Source organism: Phalacrocorax aristotelis, chromosome 2 (genome assembly GCF_949628215.1).
Source record: "Phalacrocorax aristotelis chromosome 2, bGulAri2.1, whole genome shotgun sequence".
Taxonomy (NCBI): Eukaryota; Metazoa; Chordata; class Aves; order Suliformes; family Phalacrocoracidae; genus Phalacrocorax; species Phalacrocorax aristotelis.
In genome coordinates, this window is record NC_134277.1 from 84271361 (window position 1) to 84288821 (window position 17461).

Sequence of the window (17461 nt, forward strand, 5' to 3'; positions counted from 1 at the left end):
ACACCAGCCTCATTGTATTTCATTTGCACTTTAGAGATAAGCATACTTAAATGCTGAGTAAGGTTGGACTCTAAATGACTTATAACAATTATAAATTATGCTATACTGCTATAAGGTCCTTAACGTGTTATGCATGGGTCAATGAAGCATTGCGGTTAAGTGGAATGCCTATGGGTGTGTAAAGCGTAAGTATCATAGGGAAAAAAAGAATGCAACAACCATATAAATGCTTGGTCTGTTGGCTAAACAAGCTTTCTTACTAACATGATCTGAATTATATATCTTGACCTTGTCTGTCAGTTGTGATTAAATTAGTCAGCACATGAAATTTTGTCCAAAGGTGGAATCTTTTCAAGATTGTATGTTGCATTCAGTTTTTTAATTAGCTGGACACCATTTTGACCCTCTTTAAAAGTTTTTTTTTGTCTTGCCTATAGTGATTGTCTCTCTTCTGGTCCCTCTTATCAAGGTGATCAGCTCTGAAAAGAAACAACAATATATTCAACATAAGGGGCAACTATGTTAATTAACTCCAATTATTTAGATACATTATCATGTACTTACTAAAGACAAAAAGGTTAAATTGCATAAAAGTCTAATTTAATTAAAGAAGATGAGAAACATGAAGTTAAGTCCATGGTTCCATCTTTATTTTTCTTTCCATAATAAATGCAGTAAAAATGAGCTTTGAATTATGAGTGAAATATTAGCAGCTTTAACTTTCAGCTGTCTATTATTTTATCGTTTTCATTCAAACTATAGATTAAATACATTTTTATGTAGTCCGGAAGGTAAGTGACATTACAAGAAGCAGTGTTTGATACTGGCAGTCAACACTATTTCTGTTTTAAGAGAGGGATATTTCCAAGCTTGTAAGTATAAGTAGTTTTCAGATAGTTTTAAGCTCTTTCTAGTCAAATGGGATTTCCTTTGAGAAGATTCCTGTACTTAATTCCCATCTGCTGTGTTCAGAGGTTACTGAATGCATCCTCTTTTTACTTAATTGTTTCGTTTGTCTCGTGACGTAAGGTTGTTCCTTCTCATCAAGGATTAAATACACCTATAAGAAGTTTAAATCTGAAGAAATCACACGTAATGAGTAATTTCCTCCTTTCCAGAATTCTTTGCCCTTGCCTTGTCTTCACACTCACATCATTTGCTTGGTTCCTCTTATCACAACAAGTAATCTGTTGTGGAGAAATCCTCAATATTTAAGCAGCATTAAGTTATCCGTTAGTCATGTATATCTGTATCTAGGTACATTTCATAGCTGCCTTGAAAATGGAGGACCTGATCATTTAGCCCTGTTTGCTCCTAACCATATGTTTCTTCAGAACTAAAGAAATGCCCCTAATTCAGTTCCAAGGAAATCACGAGTCAATGCAAAGCCACTGAAGTGTCTTCTGTATAAATTCAATTATTTCATCATGCACACTTACGAAGAGAACTAGTATATAGTGGCATGTTCCTACTAGACATAAGAATATTTTTGTTTAAGTCAAAGTCTGTCTTTAAGGCTTTTTTCTACTCCTACATACCTCACTTCAACAGTTTTGTGTGGAAAAAAATAAAATCTTCAATAATGGATAAGCAATTTTAGGAGAGGTCAAAACCACTCAGATAGGGGATTTGCTTGAAAGAATGTTTAACCCTGTTTTGCTGCCTGGAAATTCATAGGAACTTATGTGCAATTTATACTTCAAAAGAAACAACCTGCACATTTTCAGGACATAACATATTGATAAACGATTTCAGAAAATGGAGGAATTAGCCCTTTTGTGAACTCTTTTCAGAATCTGCACATCAAAAAACTTGGCAGAATTTTCCTGTTTTTCACCCTGAAACGTTGACTCTTCTAGAAACAGTATTAGATTAATGGAGAACTATATTGTCCAGTGCCCAGACTAGGAAGTGTGACAAATTCTCTCTGAATAAAGAATTACATAAAGAAATTTGAAGATTGTAAATGTGTGTCAGTTTTCTGAAAGGCGAAGCAAAAGGAAATCTGTAACAGGAGGTTGGCAGATTTAGGCAAAAAGAAAAAAAAATAGAGGAGCTGAGAAAGAATTTAGCCAATAAAAATATAGAAATAGCAATAATGCATTTCCTTGTGTTTTTCTAGCAAAAAGGTCATGGGAAGAAACTGAATTTCTTTGTTTTATGAAATGGCGAGTTATACTGAAAAAGATAACTGCCAAGTCACATGCCATTCTTCTTAAATAGGTAGCGATAAGTAGTAGCAGCAAAGCACATATTAAATGGCTATGAACTATGAAAGGAAGAGATTCCACCGGGGCTCTCCAGGGATTAGTGTAAGGCCAACTCGATTCAGATTCTTTCCGTGTGGGCTAAAAGTAACCATCAGACTACTGCTGATAAAGTTTTTGGATGACACAAAAATGACAGAATGATGAACAACCATGAGAACAGCGCATTCTACAAAACAACCCAGATTGCTTGATAACCTAGGCCACTCAATGCAATAAATGCGAAGTCTTACAGTTAGAACTGAGGAGGGTGGGCCTGTATCCAGGAGAACCATAACTATGTAAACTAAGAGTAAAGCAGCTCAAAATGATTTCCCAAAGCACTAATAAGAAAAACAAAAACTCACAAAACAAAATAATAACAAAGCCCAGTGCAACTCTCAAATAGATTATTTATATGTTGTGAAAAGATTAGGAAAGTTAAATTTACATCAGAAGTTGGTACTGGCAGATAGCATTATTGAAATATCAATATTAATTTCATTCATCTATATTTTTACAGAACGTTGAAAAGCTGAAAAGAACAAATAATACTAGGAGTGGGAGAAAAGGCTTTATAGTGACAAATTTTTTAGTATTTAGTTTATCAGAAAGGTCAGCTTCATGAGAATATGGCAGTACCTTTATAAGGAGAAATACTGGGAACTAACAGTCTGAAAGAGGGTAACAGGAGTCAATGGTTTGAAATTAGAGGTGCACACTGCCAAATAAAGGGCAGACCTTTGATTTTATAATTCACGACTGGAATATTCAGTCAAGGAAATAGGTGATATTTTCTACCTCATGACTGCATGCTTTTGGGAGCATGTGCTTTAGTCAAAATCAAACTGCTAGGTTCACTATACTGCTAGGTCAGTTAATGGCCTGAGTTCTATGGGAGGTCTGGTGGTCCCATCTGGCTTTTAACAGTGAATCCATTAGATAAAGAATTCACCATTAAGTTTTAATATCTTATTCTTTTGAAATAATGTATTTTCACTGTGGATGCATCAGGTTGCATAAACCATACTAAAAATATAAGCTAATCTTAGATTTCTTTCCAAGGTGAGGATTGTTTCTTAAAAAAAAGTCTTAAATTTCGAAGATTTGGATGATTGCAAGCACTGTACCTGTTTAGGTGTTAAGTCATTTAATATGTTTGGTAGTAATGTCTTTGGGAAAAAATATTGTTTGGTTAAATAGAAAAAGAAACAGCCATGTTTCTGGCTTCCAGTGACTCTGCTGCCCACCTCTTGGGCTGCCAAGTGGTGGCTCCTTGCCACTGAATTCCTTCAGAGAATCTGAAAATATTTTTGGAAGCTGAAGACCACTGTTTTCTTATAGTCCAGTTCATGCCTGTTTTGTGTAGATGGTTATGTAAGCTGGTTCCCTTTGACTAGAAAATATTGGAAGAATTGATGCTGTATGTCTTACTGGACCGAACTTTATCTAATGTCTCTGTATTTTACTTTATTGTTACGATGACAGCAACACCTCATTCTGTTCCATTTCCACTGACTGTTTCTGTTAAAATATATTTCCATCCTGACTGTGCCACAATCTAACAACTATTTTACTCACCATCATTTACTCTTCTCTGCTACTTTTAAACACAGAAGAAAGCATTTATACACAGTAACTCAAATTGCAGCCATACAGGCTGCCAGATACCGCTGGAGTTGTGCATGTAAACTCAGGCCTACCATCCAACTTGCACAGAGGTTTTCAGACAGTAGAACCATGTCTGTACAGCTACAGAACAAATGAAGAACAAAATGTACCTTTACAGTCATTTAGAGCTACATTGAACATAGGTTTGCTAAAAGAGTTTGGGTTGTGATTAGATAATGACATCTGCATCAAAAAAAGTCAGTTTTGTTTAAATGCTCAATTAGCTGAAAAGTTTGATGCAGACATCTATGCCAAAGTGAAAAGCTGGTGTTTACAGGAATTACATCAGTCACAGTAGAGTAAACCAAGAATCCACTACCACTAAATCCAGAAAATATCTCTTCCATATGTACTGATTTTGGATAGGGTAGAGTTAATTTTCTTCAGAGTAGGTAGCATGGGGCTATGTTTTGTATTTGTCCTGAAAACAGTGTTCATAACACAGGGATGATGTTTTAGTTACTGCTGAGCAGCGCTTACACAGAGTCAAGGCCTTTTCTGCTCCTCACCCCACCCCACCAGCGAGCTGGCTGGGGGTGCACAAGAAGCTGGGAGGGGACACAGCTGGGACAGCTGACCCCAACCGGCCAAAGGGATATTCCACACCATATGATGTCATGCTCAGCAATAAACTAGGGGCTAGGTTGGCTGGGGGCTGCTGCTCAGGTCTGGCTGGTTGTCCGTTGGTTGGTCGTGAGCAATAGTTTTCATTAGCATCACTTGTCTTTCTTGGGTTCTATTTCTCTTTGTTATTTTCCTTTTAATTACATTATTATTATTATTCAATTATTAAACTGTTCTTATCTCAACTCATGAGGTTTTTAACATTTACCCTTCCAGTTCTTTTCCCCCCATCCTGCTGGGAGGACCAGAGTGAGCAAGTGGATGTGTGGTGCTTAGTTGCCCACTGGGGTTAAACAACACCATAGCATAGTGATTTGGAAATAGTAACAATCTGAAGACAATGGGACAGGTACAGCACATCAGTGGAAAACAATGCTTGATAATAATGTCCTGCTGGTTAAACCAGCCTATATGAGGCTGAGAGAAATGTACTTTAAAAAACCGTGAACCATACTGACTGAAAGAGGTGGCAAACCTGGCATCTGTATACATATACTTTAACTGTTCACAAGAGAAAAAATGACAGCTTCCTGCTCTAATAGGGTGGCCACTTGAAATGGTATTTCTATAAAATTCCTTTGATTTGCAGCAATTGCATATGGCAGATTAGAGTTTCTTGTTTTCTTGTCTGCTTTCTGGGAGGCGGAATGGCAGCAAATTCTTAATTTAATTCACTTGAATATGCTCTGCATCATGAAAACAGTGAAAGGTGCTATAATTACATCTGGCATCCATGCAATTGCCACATAAATTGGTGTATTTTCCACTCAGTCAGTGAAGCTTTCTTCGGATTCCTTAATTCAGGAGACTTCGGCACAAGACACTTTCTTTTCATAAATTCAGGCTGTTACTGATAGAGAGTCTGAGAAGGCTTTACTAATTTACAATTTAATAATAAATTGAATAGGTTTTGTTGTGGTTTGGTTTTTGGTCTTTGGTTTGTTTTGGTTTTTGTTTGTTTCCCGGGGATATCCACTGTAATTTAATTAGCCTGGTTAATCTCCTCCTTCTTTTACTACCAAATAATACCAAATACTATTCTAACCTACTTACTAAAAATGATTACTCTTTTATTTTAAAAATACACTATTTTTTCAGCAATTTCTGTTTAATTACAGCAGTTGTTTTTCAATATTGGATTAATGTATTTTATTTTAATGATAATTTTCCTTAAGAAAGGGCATAGTGTCTTTCAGTACTATAATCATGATCATAGAAGAAAATTGGCCACTAATTGTCATTTCAAATGCTTTGACTTTTAACCAGGAAGTGTCTAGTGATGTCCCTGTAAAGGAAGAAAATGTATAATGTTAGTTATATAAAACAGATCTGACTCAAAGGCCTAGATAAAAATATCTATGTTATAGAAACATTCAGAATGTGGAGGATGACCACAATCTCTGTACTGCACATTTTCTTTACAGTTATAGTTTAAACTAAATCAGAAATCCAAGTCAAAGTCTACTGAGAGTTCTAAATTTGAAGTCTATTTTGAAGTTTTAAGAAAAGAGAATGCTTCTGCTGGCTTATACTTGCTCAGTATTTGTCTTAAAATGCAAAACCCGCAAAACCCACAGAACCCGTATTTCTTTCTTTTAAAAGGGACATGGCTAATTCTTTCAAGATATAATAATATTGGATTTGAAATGAATTTTAATATACACAATATATTCACAATATTAAGTTACAATAAAATAAGCTAACTACATGTCCTAAAGCAGTGACAAAAATAGAACTTTTAGTCACAAAGTTAAAATAATATTAATAAAATTACCATCTGCAACAGTTCTCTTCCCTCAGTAATTAGTAAAATCACACATTTAATTAGTTATTAAATATATATTTAAAATTATATTTGAACATTTAGTGGTTGTGATCATGACAAAGACAGATATATAAGAAACTAGAATATGGGAGATCTAGTATGACTGACTGGCCCTTCCTAAAATCTCTAGTGACCAGGCTCATATTACAACAACAAAATGGAAATTTTCCAAACAAAGAAAATTAATTTGCCAATGACAAACCAGTTTGTCATGAAAGTGTAGGGTTTGGGGTTTTTTTCCCCCACTAGATAGAAAACCTTTGAGCTCAAAATGTTAAAATGAACCACGATTTATTCTGGGAAGGTTCCATTCACACATCATGCAGGAGTAGGCTGTAAGATAAAGCTGACTAAAATTCTGCAGTGGTTACTGAATCTAAAATATATTCTTATTTTGTATAAGTAATAAGATAAATTACTACAAGTGTACCAAACTGTCAGGTAAGCATATAGTTAAACACTTTAGGTAAATGCATAGTTAGGCACTTGGCTGTGGAGGACATTTTCTTAATACTTGTCTGCACTTGAATTAAAAAGTCTTGGTTTTTTACAGTCTCGGTTACAGTTGAGCCTTCTGTTGTAGCTTCTCTTACATGCAAGTAAAATGGTTCTTTACAGAATGCTAAAAAAGACAACATAACACATTGTCAGATGCCACAGAGCATAGAAGTATCTTAAAGAAAACTTGAAAAAATAAATGAATTGACTGCAGTTCAGTATCAGGAATGAATTCAGAAAGTCTGAGAGGAAAAGGAAGTAAAACTTGCCAAAAATAAACTTACTTTCAGGCTTTCTCAAACCCAGAGGCGTTGGGTAAAAGGAAAGAAAAGGAGCTATCCACCGTAGTAGATATATCAATTTTTAATCTCAGTGTTCTTGGTCAGTTTTGTCTGATGTTTTGAGGACAAATGCAGGACTGTCATGAAGAAATCTGATTGCAAAAAGGTGTGATAAAATGTCTGTACAGAGGAAGAAGCTTGTCTTTGAGGGCAAGGGCAAGAAGAACATCAGGAAATTTTATTATATGGTAAAGGCCATGTTGGGGACTAATTGTAAGACAATCTGGATGTTGTTTTCAGTCATATTGTTTAGTTTTAGTTAGTCCTGTGAGGAACAGGGTGTTGGACTCAATGATCCTTATGGGTCCTTTCCAACTTTAGATGTTCTGTGATTCAACAGTTACCCTGGTCTCATTAATTTGGAAGTGTCATTGGAGGAGAATATCCTGGGTATATTATTAAACCGTAAATTAATAACCAGTGTGATGCAATCTGGAAAAAAAAAAAAGTTGTAATTAGAAAAGGTGGTGATAAAATCTCATCTGGAACATAGGTTCAGTTTGTGGTCATCCGTGGTCAAGAAACATAAATTCAAATTGGAAAAAGTGCTTTCCAAGAATGTAGAAATTGTCAGCGAAAAAAACCAAGAACTGGTGTGATTTAGAGGTGAATAAATTTAGACAAGAATTTAGGATGAAAAGTGTGTTACGGGAGAGTCTTCCATGTGGGAAAACACATCTCACATAATTTTAAGATGGAAATAGGTATGACTAAACTCAGCAGGCCAGAGGTCCAGAGCTGTGGGTCCTTCTCAATTCCATTCCAATAGATCTAAACCTCCAGATGTTGTATGTGATTTTTTACATAGTGGTCAAATTTCTGTAAAAATTTTTCACTTAATACCAGAAGCAGGGTGGGGTGTCCCCATAATGATGTCTACATCTTGTATTTTTGTTCTTGCTTTCCTTTCTTAGTAAAGATGAATAAATACTGAACATAGCTGAAAAGTACTCACCTTACAGGGTTGCAGTGCTGCCTAAAAATTATGAGGCAAAATTAAGGCTGTGTTTAGATTTAAGAAGCCTGTGACAGTTTTCTTTTTCAGTTTCTTTCCTCACCATTTTAGACAGGGAGATGTCTTCCTTAATATGAACTTCCTGTCTTCTTGTGGGATGTATAGGAGCCCCTGCCAAGTAAACTAAAGATACTCAGGGGCAATTCCCACTTTAAAAGGAACTGCTGGAGCATTTTGTATTATCTTATTGGAAAAGGCAGCCAAGAAGTTCTCCTTACACCTTTTGGGCTGATTAGAGAAATATGAAATTATGCATCTTTAATGCTATACTGCTAGAACAGTTAGTGGAGCTGCTAGTGACAAGGATAGAGCATTAGGGTCCTCGCAGTAGTTACATAACTCATACTAATGATATAATTTTAGGATATATGTATGTATATGCAACCAAAAAAAAAAAAGAGAGGACTAAATCTTCCCTCATCTCTTGTCCCTCAGCATATCCCAAGCTTAAAAACAGTTTTCTTATTCTAAACTTTGGTTACAAGTTTTTGGAATTCAAAACTTGCCCATTTTAATTTACTCAGTTTTCAGAAAAGAAGAATCTGATCCAAGTGGGAGAGATCAAATGATTAGTCATCCACAAATCCTTATTAACTGTCTACAAGCACTGATTCAGTACCACACCCATTGAACAAAAAAAAAAGTAATTGTAAATCAGAGGAATTTCTGTTTGTTTAAATTAGTTTAAAAATGTACATGACTAGTGTATTTATGAGGATTGTACAGAGGACAGATGTTCCACTATGTAAAATTTGGTCTGATACAAATTGAAATGGAAGTTTTTTTTAAAAAAAATCCCATATTACCTCCATGCGTATACATGAACATTAAATGTTCCAATAAATTTGGGTTCAACGTGAAAAACTGAAACTGATTTATTTTAAATATGTCAAGGCAGGACATTTTTAATTTTAATACTTTTCTATCTTCTTATTTTTCAGTAAAATAAATTTTCAGAACAGTAGTACCAGATATTGTGAATCATATTGATTTTGATGAAACTGTATATTTAAGTTATATGAGTTCCTTTTATCCAAACGTGTCCATGCCTTTCTGTTATAGTATGTATAAATTGTGGTTAATTTCAAGTATATCATGGTGAAAGTTGTGAAGAAAAAAAAAAAAAGACTGTTTCTAACTCTATCATTTAAAAGAAAAGAACACTGATGAACTAAAACAGACTGATATATTCTTTTTAGCCAGCTTTTCCAGAATCTATGCTTCAGATTAAAAGGAACTGTGTTAAAATAGTTCTGAATCTCTCTGGGTACTTTAAAACAGTATTCTTTGTGGATGGTTCTACTTATCTATTTGAGATTTGTTTTCTGAATAGAATGCAAACAATGGTATAAGCTACATGAATATTTCTATTTTGTACGGAATAATGTCTAAATGGTTTTACTGAAGAAATCCAAAGAAAGTAATTTTAAAGTACAAGAAAAGTAGTGTTCTGGAAATAACTTTTTGCGTCATCTGAGACTGTTGGAATTGAAAACCTTGTGAATCACTCTGTACAGCAGGTTATCTAGAAGAGTTGCTTTGTGTTAATGGCTATTATATGTTTAAAATTTACCTAGAAGCAACATCTGAGCATGCTATGGTATATTTTCTTACTAGTTATATCAGCCACTCAGTTTAAGAGTCCAAAACCAAGATATACTAAGAATTTAGGTTTCTGAAAATTTAATGATAATAAATTTAGCATTTCACATATTTATTTATTTCTATGTAATTCACTCTGGTCTATCAATGTCTTTTACGTACTGGAGAGCCCAGAACTGGACCCAGCACTCCAGATGTAGCCTCATCAGTGGTGAGCGGAGGAGGATCCCCTCCTTTGACCTGCTGGCAATACTTTTCATTATGCAGACTGGGATGCTGTTGGCCTTGTTTGCTGCAAGCACACATTGCTGGCTCATATCCAACCTGAAGACCCCGTAGATCCTTTTCTGAAAAGCTGCTTCCCAGCTAGCCTGTCCATAGCATGTACTGGTTCCCTGGCACAGGACATTTTCCTTTTTTGACCTCCATGAAGTTTCTGTCACCTTGTAATCAAAGAGATTATCAGGGCCTAATTTACAGGCATCATCATAAGTGAAGAAAGTCCCATAACTGAAACTGAGCCCACAGATTGTTCCTCCTTTGCTGTAATCTTTGCTTCTACATGTGTAATTGACTAAATGTTGAAAAAACATCTGATGGTGATGGATAAAAATAAATAAAATTTTAGGGTCATGCAGTTCTGGTTTTCTGTCAGGACTGTAATAAAAACAATAATAGCTTAACTTGCACTTTGCAGACAAGTATAAGGTAAGTCACACTTATGAACATAAATGTATTGATTGACAAGTATCAAATTAAGTTTTTTGAGATTCGTCAAATAAGACGGTTTAGCTTTTGGGTAGGTTTATGAGGTATGTCATATTTTAATTCAGAAATTAACTTCTCTTAAAAGGAATTTATGCCTTCTTCAGTGGGGTAAGAGTTCCCATTCGTTAATATTTCTACTAAGTAGCTATTTAAACAGTTGTAATATATTAGAAAACACTGGAAGTTTGGCAATGTACCTTTTGCCTAGGATTGTTGTATAAGTTGGGCTAATTATTTAATAATATAATAGTTGGTTTAATAGATACGATTTTAATTTCGTCATATCCTCAAGCAAGTTGATTGTCTAGCATCATCTGGCTAATTCTGATCTTTCGTTTGTTTGTTTGTTTGTTTTCTTTCCATTACAGGAGTCATCAGAACTGCCTTGCACAACATGGACAGGGAAGCCAGAGAGCATTATTCTGTTGTCATTCAAGCCAAAGATATGGCTGGGCAGGTCGGAGGGCTGTCAGGGTCAACAACTGTAAATATCACACTCACTGATGTCAACGACAATCCACCCAGGTTTCCTCAGAGTATGTACAATTTCACCATGTAACTGATTTGAAAATCGTGTTGATTTTCAGTGAAGTAAGAAGCTATTAGTGAAATCCATTTAGTATTCAGATTCTCAAGGGGAGTTGGCAGCTTGAGAAGTGTTTGGCTTCACCAACGTTTTTCAGTTTTCCAGCGTTTTCAGGTGAAGCACAGAGATGGCATAGCTAGAATATTGAAACCAGTGAAGATTTCTTTCAATTAAACACTGAGTAAGAGTGAGATGGCTGGCAAAGGAATACTCTTGTCATATGTGGGTTATTCGCCAGTCCTTTTTGAATATATATTTCAACAACTGTGTGATTTTGATCCCACAAGCGAATTACATTGTTCCCATGGTAGACAACACAAAAGGTAATACATTAAAAGACTGAATCCAGCATGCCTTTGCCTGCTTCCATACACATCTATCGTTTTTTTTTCTTCCTCTATACCCATGCAGACTTTCAAGATCACTTTTTACATTACAGATGGTCAAAACCTAAGCTGTTTCTCACTGTTGTTGAGCTACAGTAGAGTCTGCCTTTATCCTAGTTAAATGAATTGTTGATGTTGATGTCAAACTGAATGTTGTCACATGCATATATGAAACGTATATGCTAGAAGTGTTAGAATTTCTTAATATGACCACTAATAGGAAGTTCATTTATATCCGACTCATTGGGCACACGTTGATCTGACACAGCAGCTGGAGTCTTGTAGGAATTCTGAATTCAGTTGACAATTTATTTAAAAGTCTTCTGGAATGTAATTGCATAGCTAAACCTGCTTTCCTCTGCAGATTGGCTCAAGGCCAATAAGAATATTGTAAGCTGGACTCAGACATTGTGTGAGCCCTTGTAGAACATAATAGACTGGTAGCTGTAGGTACATCCACCGGGAAATGCATTAAGCTGTTTGAAAGAGAAGATTTATAAACAATAATAGAGATCACAAAGCTCCGGGGCAAAACAAAGCTCCCTGGCAATACACATTATGTAAAATCTGGTCAAGCAGTAAGAAGGCTCATTAAAAGTGTTGTAGAAATGAATATTTTTTCTGTGCCTCACAAACACATAAGAACTTAAAGCCTTTGAAACACAGCCTTAAATAAAGTATATTTGGTTTTATGTTCCACAGAATTGTCATTGCATCCCTCACTCTATTTAATACTTCCTAACTATTGGAAAGGCAAAAGGTAAGGCATATCGTTGAACAAATGTAACATCTGAAATAGTTGTCCTAAAGTGTCCTAAGTTTCCGGCAAACTCAGAGAGAAATGGATCCCTACGTATCAGGTTTCAAGAATTGGCTTCTTTTATTTCTAATTGAAGGTTTTGGATATTAAGCTGACTGGCAGGCAGAACTTTATGTTGACATATGTATTTCTTTAGCTCTATTAATATTTTTTTCAGAAATGGAAGAAATATAAAATGTTCAGGTTATATTCTATACATTTTAAAGGATTCTATTAATTGCAAAAAATAACATTGAAAACTACAAAACATCATTTCACATTTAATGAAAACTCATTACTTAACAAAGCAAAATAACTTACCATTTTTAACAGAAAATATTAGTCCTAGAACAAGTCTTGTAGAGTGCAAACATTTGCTTTATCTTTCCCACAGGATTCCTATGCCACAGTTATGACTGTAACATTGCTTTTTTTACTCCTTTTCAACAAGTATAATTTAAACCCTTTGCAAAAGAATGGTAGCTTTATGTTAGTAAAACAGAACAAAAGTGTAGACGATCTAAAATCAGGCCATCTTGGCATCATAAATTATTACAATAATACATGAGTATTGCACTAATAGAAATAACTTCATTGTTTATTTTTCGTCTCTTTTTTTTTTTTGTATGCCATGATTTTCAGTTAAATTTCTCTCCAATTTCCTTATTAGACGGAATGCTAAATGAAACTTACTGAGGCTTGTCACATTCAGAATTGAATTCAAGGGATGTGCTAACCAAAACTGCATATATCAAGTGTATAACCCTTGGGACAGGCTGAGCCTCAGCTAAACCACAGACTTTCTTTTGGTTAGTTTCCTTTTCTCCGTTACCATACTTGTGAGTTTTGAATCTGACTCTAACTGTATGAGTACTTTACTTGAGTACATGCTGGGAAGGACATCTGGTTGATGCTTTTATAATTTGTTTTACTTATAAGCATGCTTTATTGTATATATTTAAAAGATCATATCTTTCTGCTTTTGGTAGTTCAGTGTTCATTAGAGATGCATGTGGAGTAAGGTATGCAGGATTTGTCCCCCTTAAAGAAACACCTTAAAAATCTATTAAAAACTTAGAAATGGAGGTTGTAAATATATCTGCTTAAATGAATTTGCTGTGTTTTTTCTCTGCACTGACTCTAAATATAGCTGACTTTCTTTTGAAGAAATTACTAACAGAAGAGTTACAGTTTTCCAGAATATCAAAAAGTCTAGGAGGAAGAATATGAAACATTACTGCTTAATTTTATCAGTCTATCGGTTGCAATTCCAAAATATATGGTAACAATAAACTCTGGAACAGGAAACATAGCTGAAAAATTCTGCTTGCAAAACACAGTGGTATATCTCAGGAGTAGGCAAGGGGTTGTGAATTCAGCAGCAGAATAACCTGAAACCTCAAATACGTTTTGCTTGTCAATTACTTCAATGCATCTTGTGCAATACTGATTCCTTTTTCTTCACCACCACAAATTTCCTTTCTTCAGAGTCCAGTTATAAATGAACTATCTATTTAATGTAAACTGACAAACAGTGCTCTGCATGAGAAGATTTTTGCTTTTCAATAATCAGCATCTCTCAGTTCTTGTTAGTTTTACCACTGAAGGATCCACTTGGTTGATGGCTGAGGGCCCTAATTTCATAGTCATAAATTTATTTCAGTAATCTGATAGAAAATGTTCCATCTACTGATGACACTGTTATCAGCCTTGAGTTACATCAGAATTTTCTGTATAGTTTTCTTTCATTAATTCTCTCTGGTCTTGTTTAGGATGAATAGATTCTGCATGTTTTGCTTTGTTTAGGATGAATAGATACTGATTGCATCAAGATCATCACACTAGGCAGATGCTTTCACTGACATGTTTTGTACATCAAATGCTAACGATAACACTCTGGACAGTGTGTAGGAGATATTTAGTTATTTTGTGTAGAGTCTAATTTTACAAGGAAATTATTTTCCTGATACCCCATTTGTAGATTTTATTGTTTGATACATCTAGCTCAGTTCCTTAGGAAAAAACAGAATTTTAACACAAGTCAAGGCTTAAAACATTTTTTATAAAGCTTGATTCTTGAGGCTTTGTTGTTTCATGGCAGTATATAGACGTAATGTGAAATTATGTATATGCATAATCAGTTTGGCCTCACTTTTTATAATGTAATTGTATGAAGAGTACAGAGCCTTGTTTAAGTAGGATTGTTGTAAGAAGATATTCCAGCTAGTTCTGAAAAAGGAAGATCACATCCCAGAAGTAGACAACAACTCTGTTCTGTGCTGGTAAGGTCTTGTTAATGTAACTCATTAGCTAATGAAGTGCAAAGGTATCTCCCGTTCATTTTCTTTTGGAATTTATTCTCAAATATGGTCCTTTCAGTACCCCCACTTCCACATAGTGCATCCAGTTACTATGATCCCAATATGTAACCATTAGCATCCTCTTAGTCCCCACTGCCACGCACTGTAAAGCTGTCCTGTCCTCCTGTGGTGACTAGTCCAGAGCTATCTGCCTGCTGATTGACCACTTGGCTGCTGCCAAATGAGATGAGTGAAGCAGAATTTTCTCTGATTTTCTTTTCGCAGATCTTTCTCCTCTATTAAAGAGTTGTTAAGAGGCCTGTAGAATCATAATGTGTTTGAGGCCTCTGCCCTTTTGTTAGATATGCCTGAAATTGGACAGGGGTTAAAAGTTACTGGAGACTATTGAATTAAAATGATTACAGAAGTTGTGTCCTCAGGAGACTCAGATTTAAAACAAAAGAAAAGGACTTGATAACTGGTTTGGCTTAAGATTGCTGACATCTGATCAACTGCACCTTTGTAAATTAGATTTTGTTCATACCTAGTAACCTAGTTTCCTGTTCATTGTGTTGTTTATTTGATGTTGATGAGTCCAGCAATGATCCAGTGTCCAGGGCGTATTAGGAAGCATTTCATTCCAGAAATTGTTCTGCATTTAAATGATACTTATTTAATAAGATTTTTTTTTCATTATAATTGGAGGAATGCCTTTTTCATATTTCACGCTACAACACTTTACTACCTTTGTGACTATTCCCAATAGCTACTAGCTGTAATATACTGAAGGTAAAAGGTATTGCAACTGAATAGTCCCAAGTTATTGCAGAAGAGTTGCTTAGGTCTTTTAGTAAGACCTTAAATCAGGTTAAAGGGACATGTAGAAAGTTGATTTAAAGCCAGATTTTCACAGAACCCTAATATTTTCTTCTTCAGAAGGTATATTCCTGCAAATAACTTCATTCCATTTCTTCAGAAGTGAAGTTGCCATCCTGGTAACTTAATATTATTCTCTTCTCCTCTTATTCCTGTGTTCCACAGATACGATTTTTGTACTACCATATTCATTGCTTGTTTCCACAGGTGGTTCACAACTTAGGACATGCTTTTCTAGAATTATATTTTACATATTAACAACAATTTTTATCACATATGTGTTCCAGGATGCCTAAAGAAATACAGATTATAATGATTTGAATTTTTTTCCATCTATAAGATTTAAGGAGGTTTGTTCTTCCTTCCTAGCAGTTAGACAAAGTCGGCTTCAGAAACAGCTCTTTGTGTAAATAGCGGGCAGGATAGCCCTGGTGTGCATGATCAATCTAGTATCTCATTAAAAGATAAAATGAGTAACATATATTCATGTGCCAGGGGAAATGCCAGGAAATTATGTATTTCTAGATGATAAGGAAATACAGCAGCCTATATTAATATATTTTATGTCCAAAAGAGGTATTACTTAAAAATTAATTGTCGCTTCTTTTTAGTACTGTTGTGAAATTGAGTCAACATGATGAGATTTAAAGGGTGGACTCTCATGAGAAAATTTAAGGGCTATTCAAAGATAATTCCTTTTGCTGTGTTTTTAAAACACCTCTGGTTAATACTGGGAGTTTTCTGCAAAACTGAATTCTTGCCCAACATGCTAGTCTCAGCTGACTTGAGACATAAAGATTAATCCAGAACATTTTAGTATCTTATTAGGAAATTTTATAACAGGGGTATTTCAATATAAAAAAGACATAGAAATAATTACTTGTAACCTAGAAACTCTAGCTGTTAGTGCTGATCAGATGTAAACAGTATTTCTGTATATTCTTTTAAAATTATAATGGTATCTACATAAATCAGGTTTTAGTTACATGTGTAAGGAAAGAAATGTGGCAAGATTTTCTGTTGTTAAGAATGTTGTTAGGACTGTGTTTAAGTTTGATGTAAAAATCTGGCAATGCATTTCATGGGGTGTATAGGTTTTAGAAGCTGTACTATTTGTTAAAGAAAACAGCTATTAAAATTGATTATAGTACATATTCACATAATAGTCACATGGTATAATTCTACTGCTAATGAGAATTTTGCTTCTCTCATATTCTTAAAGGCAGAGAAGTTATTCAATTAATTGTCTTTATAAAGTGTGTTCTCAGGTTCCAAAGTGAATGACCAGTGAGTGACATTTCCTCTGTGAGTATGGTTCAGTATACTGATTTTCTGCCTATACAGAGAATCATCTCAAGTAAATCTCCAAGCCCCCTGACCTTAATTATTCTTTGTTTAGAAGTGGCTAAAGTGTCACATCAGGAACTGAATGTGGGGCAGGTAAATATGAGCTAGCAAGCTTCCATTTCTGTTAGTTTTCAGAACATGAGTTTGCTTTTGACTGTGACAGCCAGGAGCACAAGTGGAGGGGAAAAATCCTACTATATGCTTTTATTACCTGGTGAAACTGTGTGACTTGCATGTGTCAGGCCAAGAGACAACAACTGTTGTCTTACACGTAAGAGAAATATGGTGCTTTTTTGATTCTCCAGAAGAAGTCTTTAGTACCACCTGCCTAGCAAGGCTGCTGCACAAGGACAATGAGCTGTTTAAAAAGCATCTAGCATCAATAATGTCCTGAGGAAGCAGAGTGGTAAAGGCACAAGCCTCAGTGATCTGAGTGATTTTCTAAAATTCCTCTTATGTTGTATCTTTCTAACATGCTAGAATCAATCATTCATCCATGGTATGCTTAAAGAGATGGATATGTGAGATGAGGAATACATTACCTAAGAGATGATGGTGTTTATTAAGTACCAAAGAG

General features: G+C 35.0%; 1 protein-coding gene across 1 annotated transcript in view; it reads left to right on the forward strand.

Annotated features, from left to right (window-relative positions):
- CDH18 (cadherin 18) overlaps positions 1-17461 on the forward strand; it is a 205976-nt gene that overhangs the window by 117118 nt on the left and 71397 nt on the right. The window contains exon 5 of the mRNA XM_075084232.1: positions 10959-11126. Within this exon, the coding sequence (XP_074940333.1) occupies positions 10959-11126 (168 nt within the window). The remainder of the gene's footprint in view (positions 1-10958; positions 11127-17461) is intronic.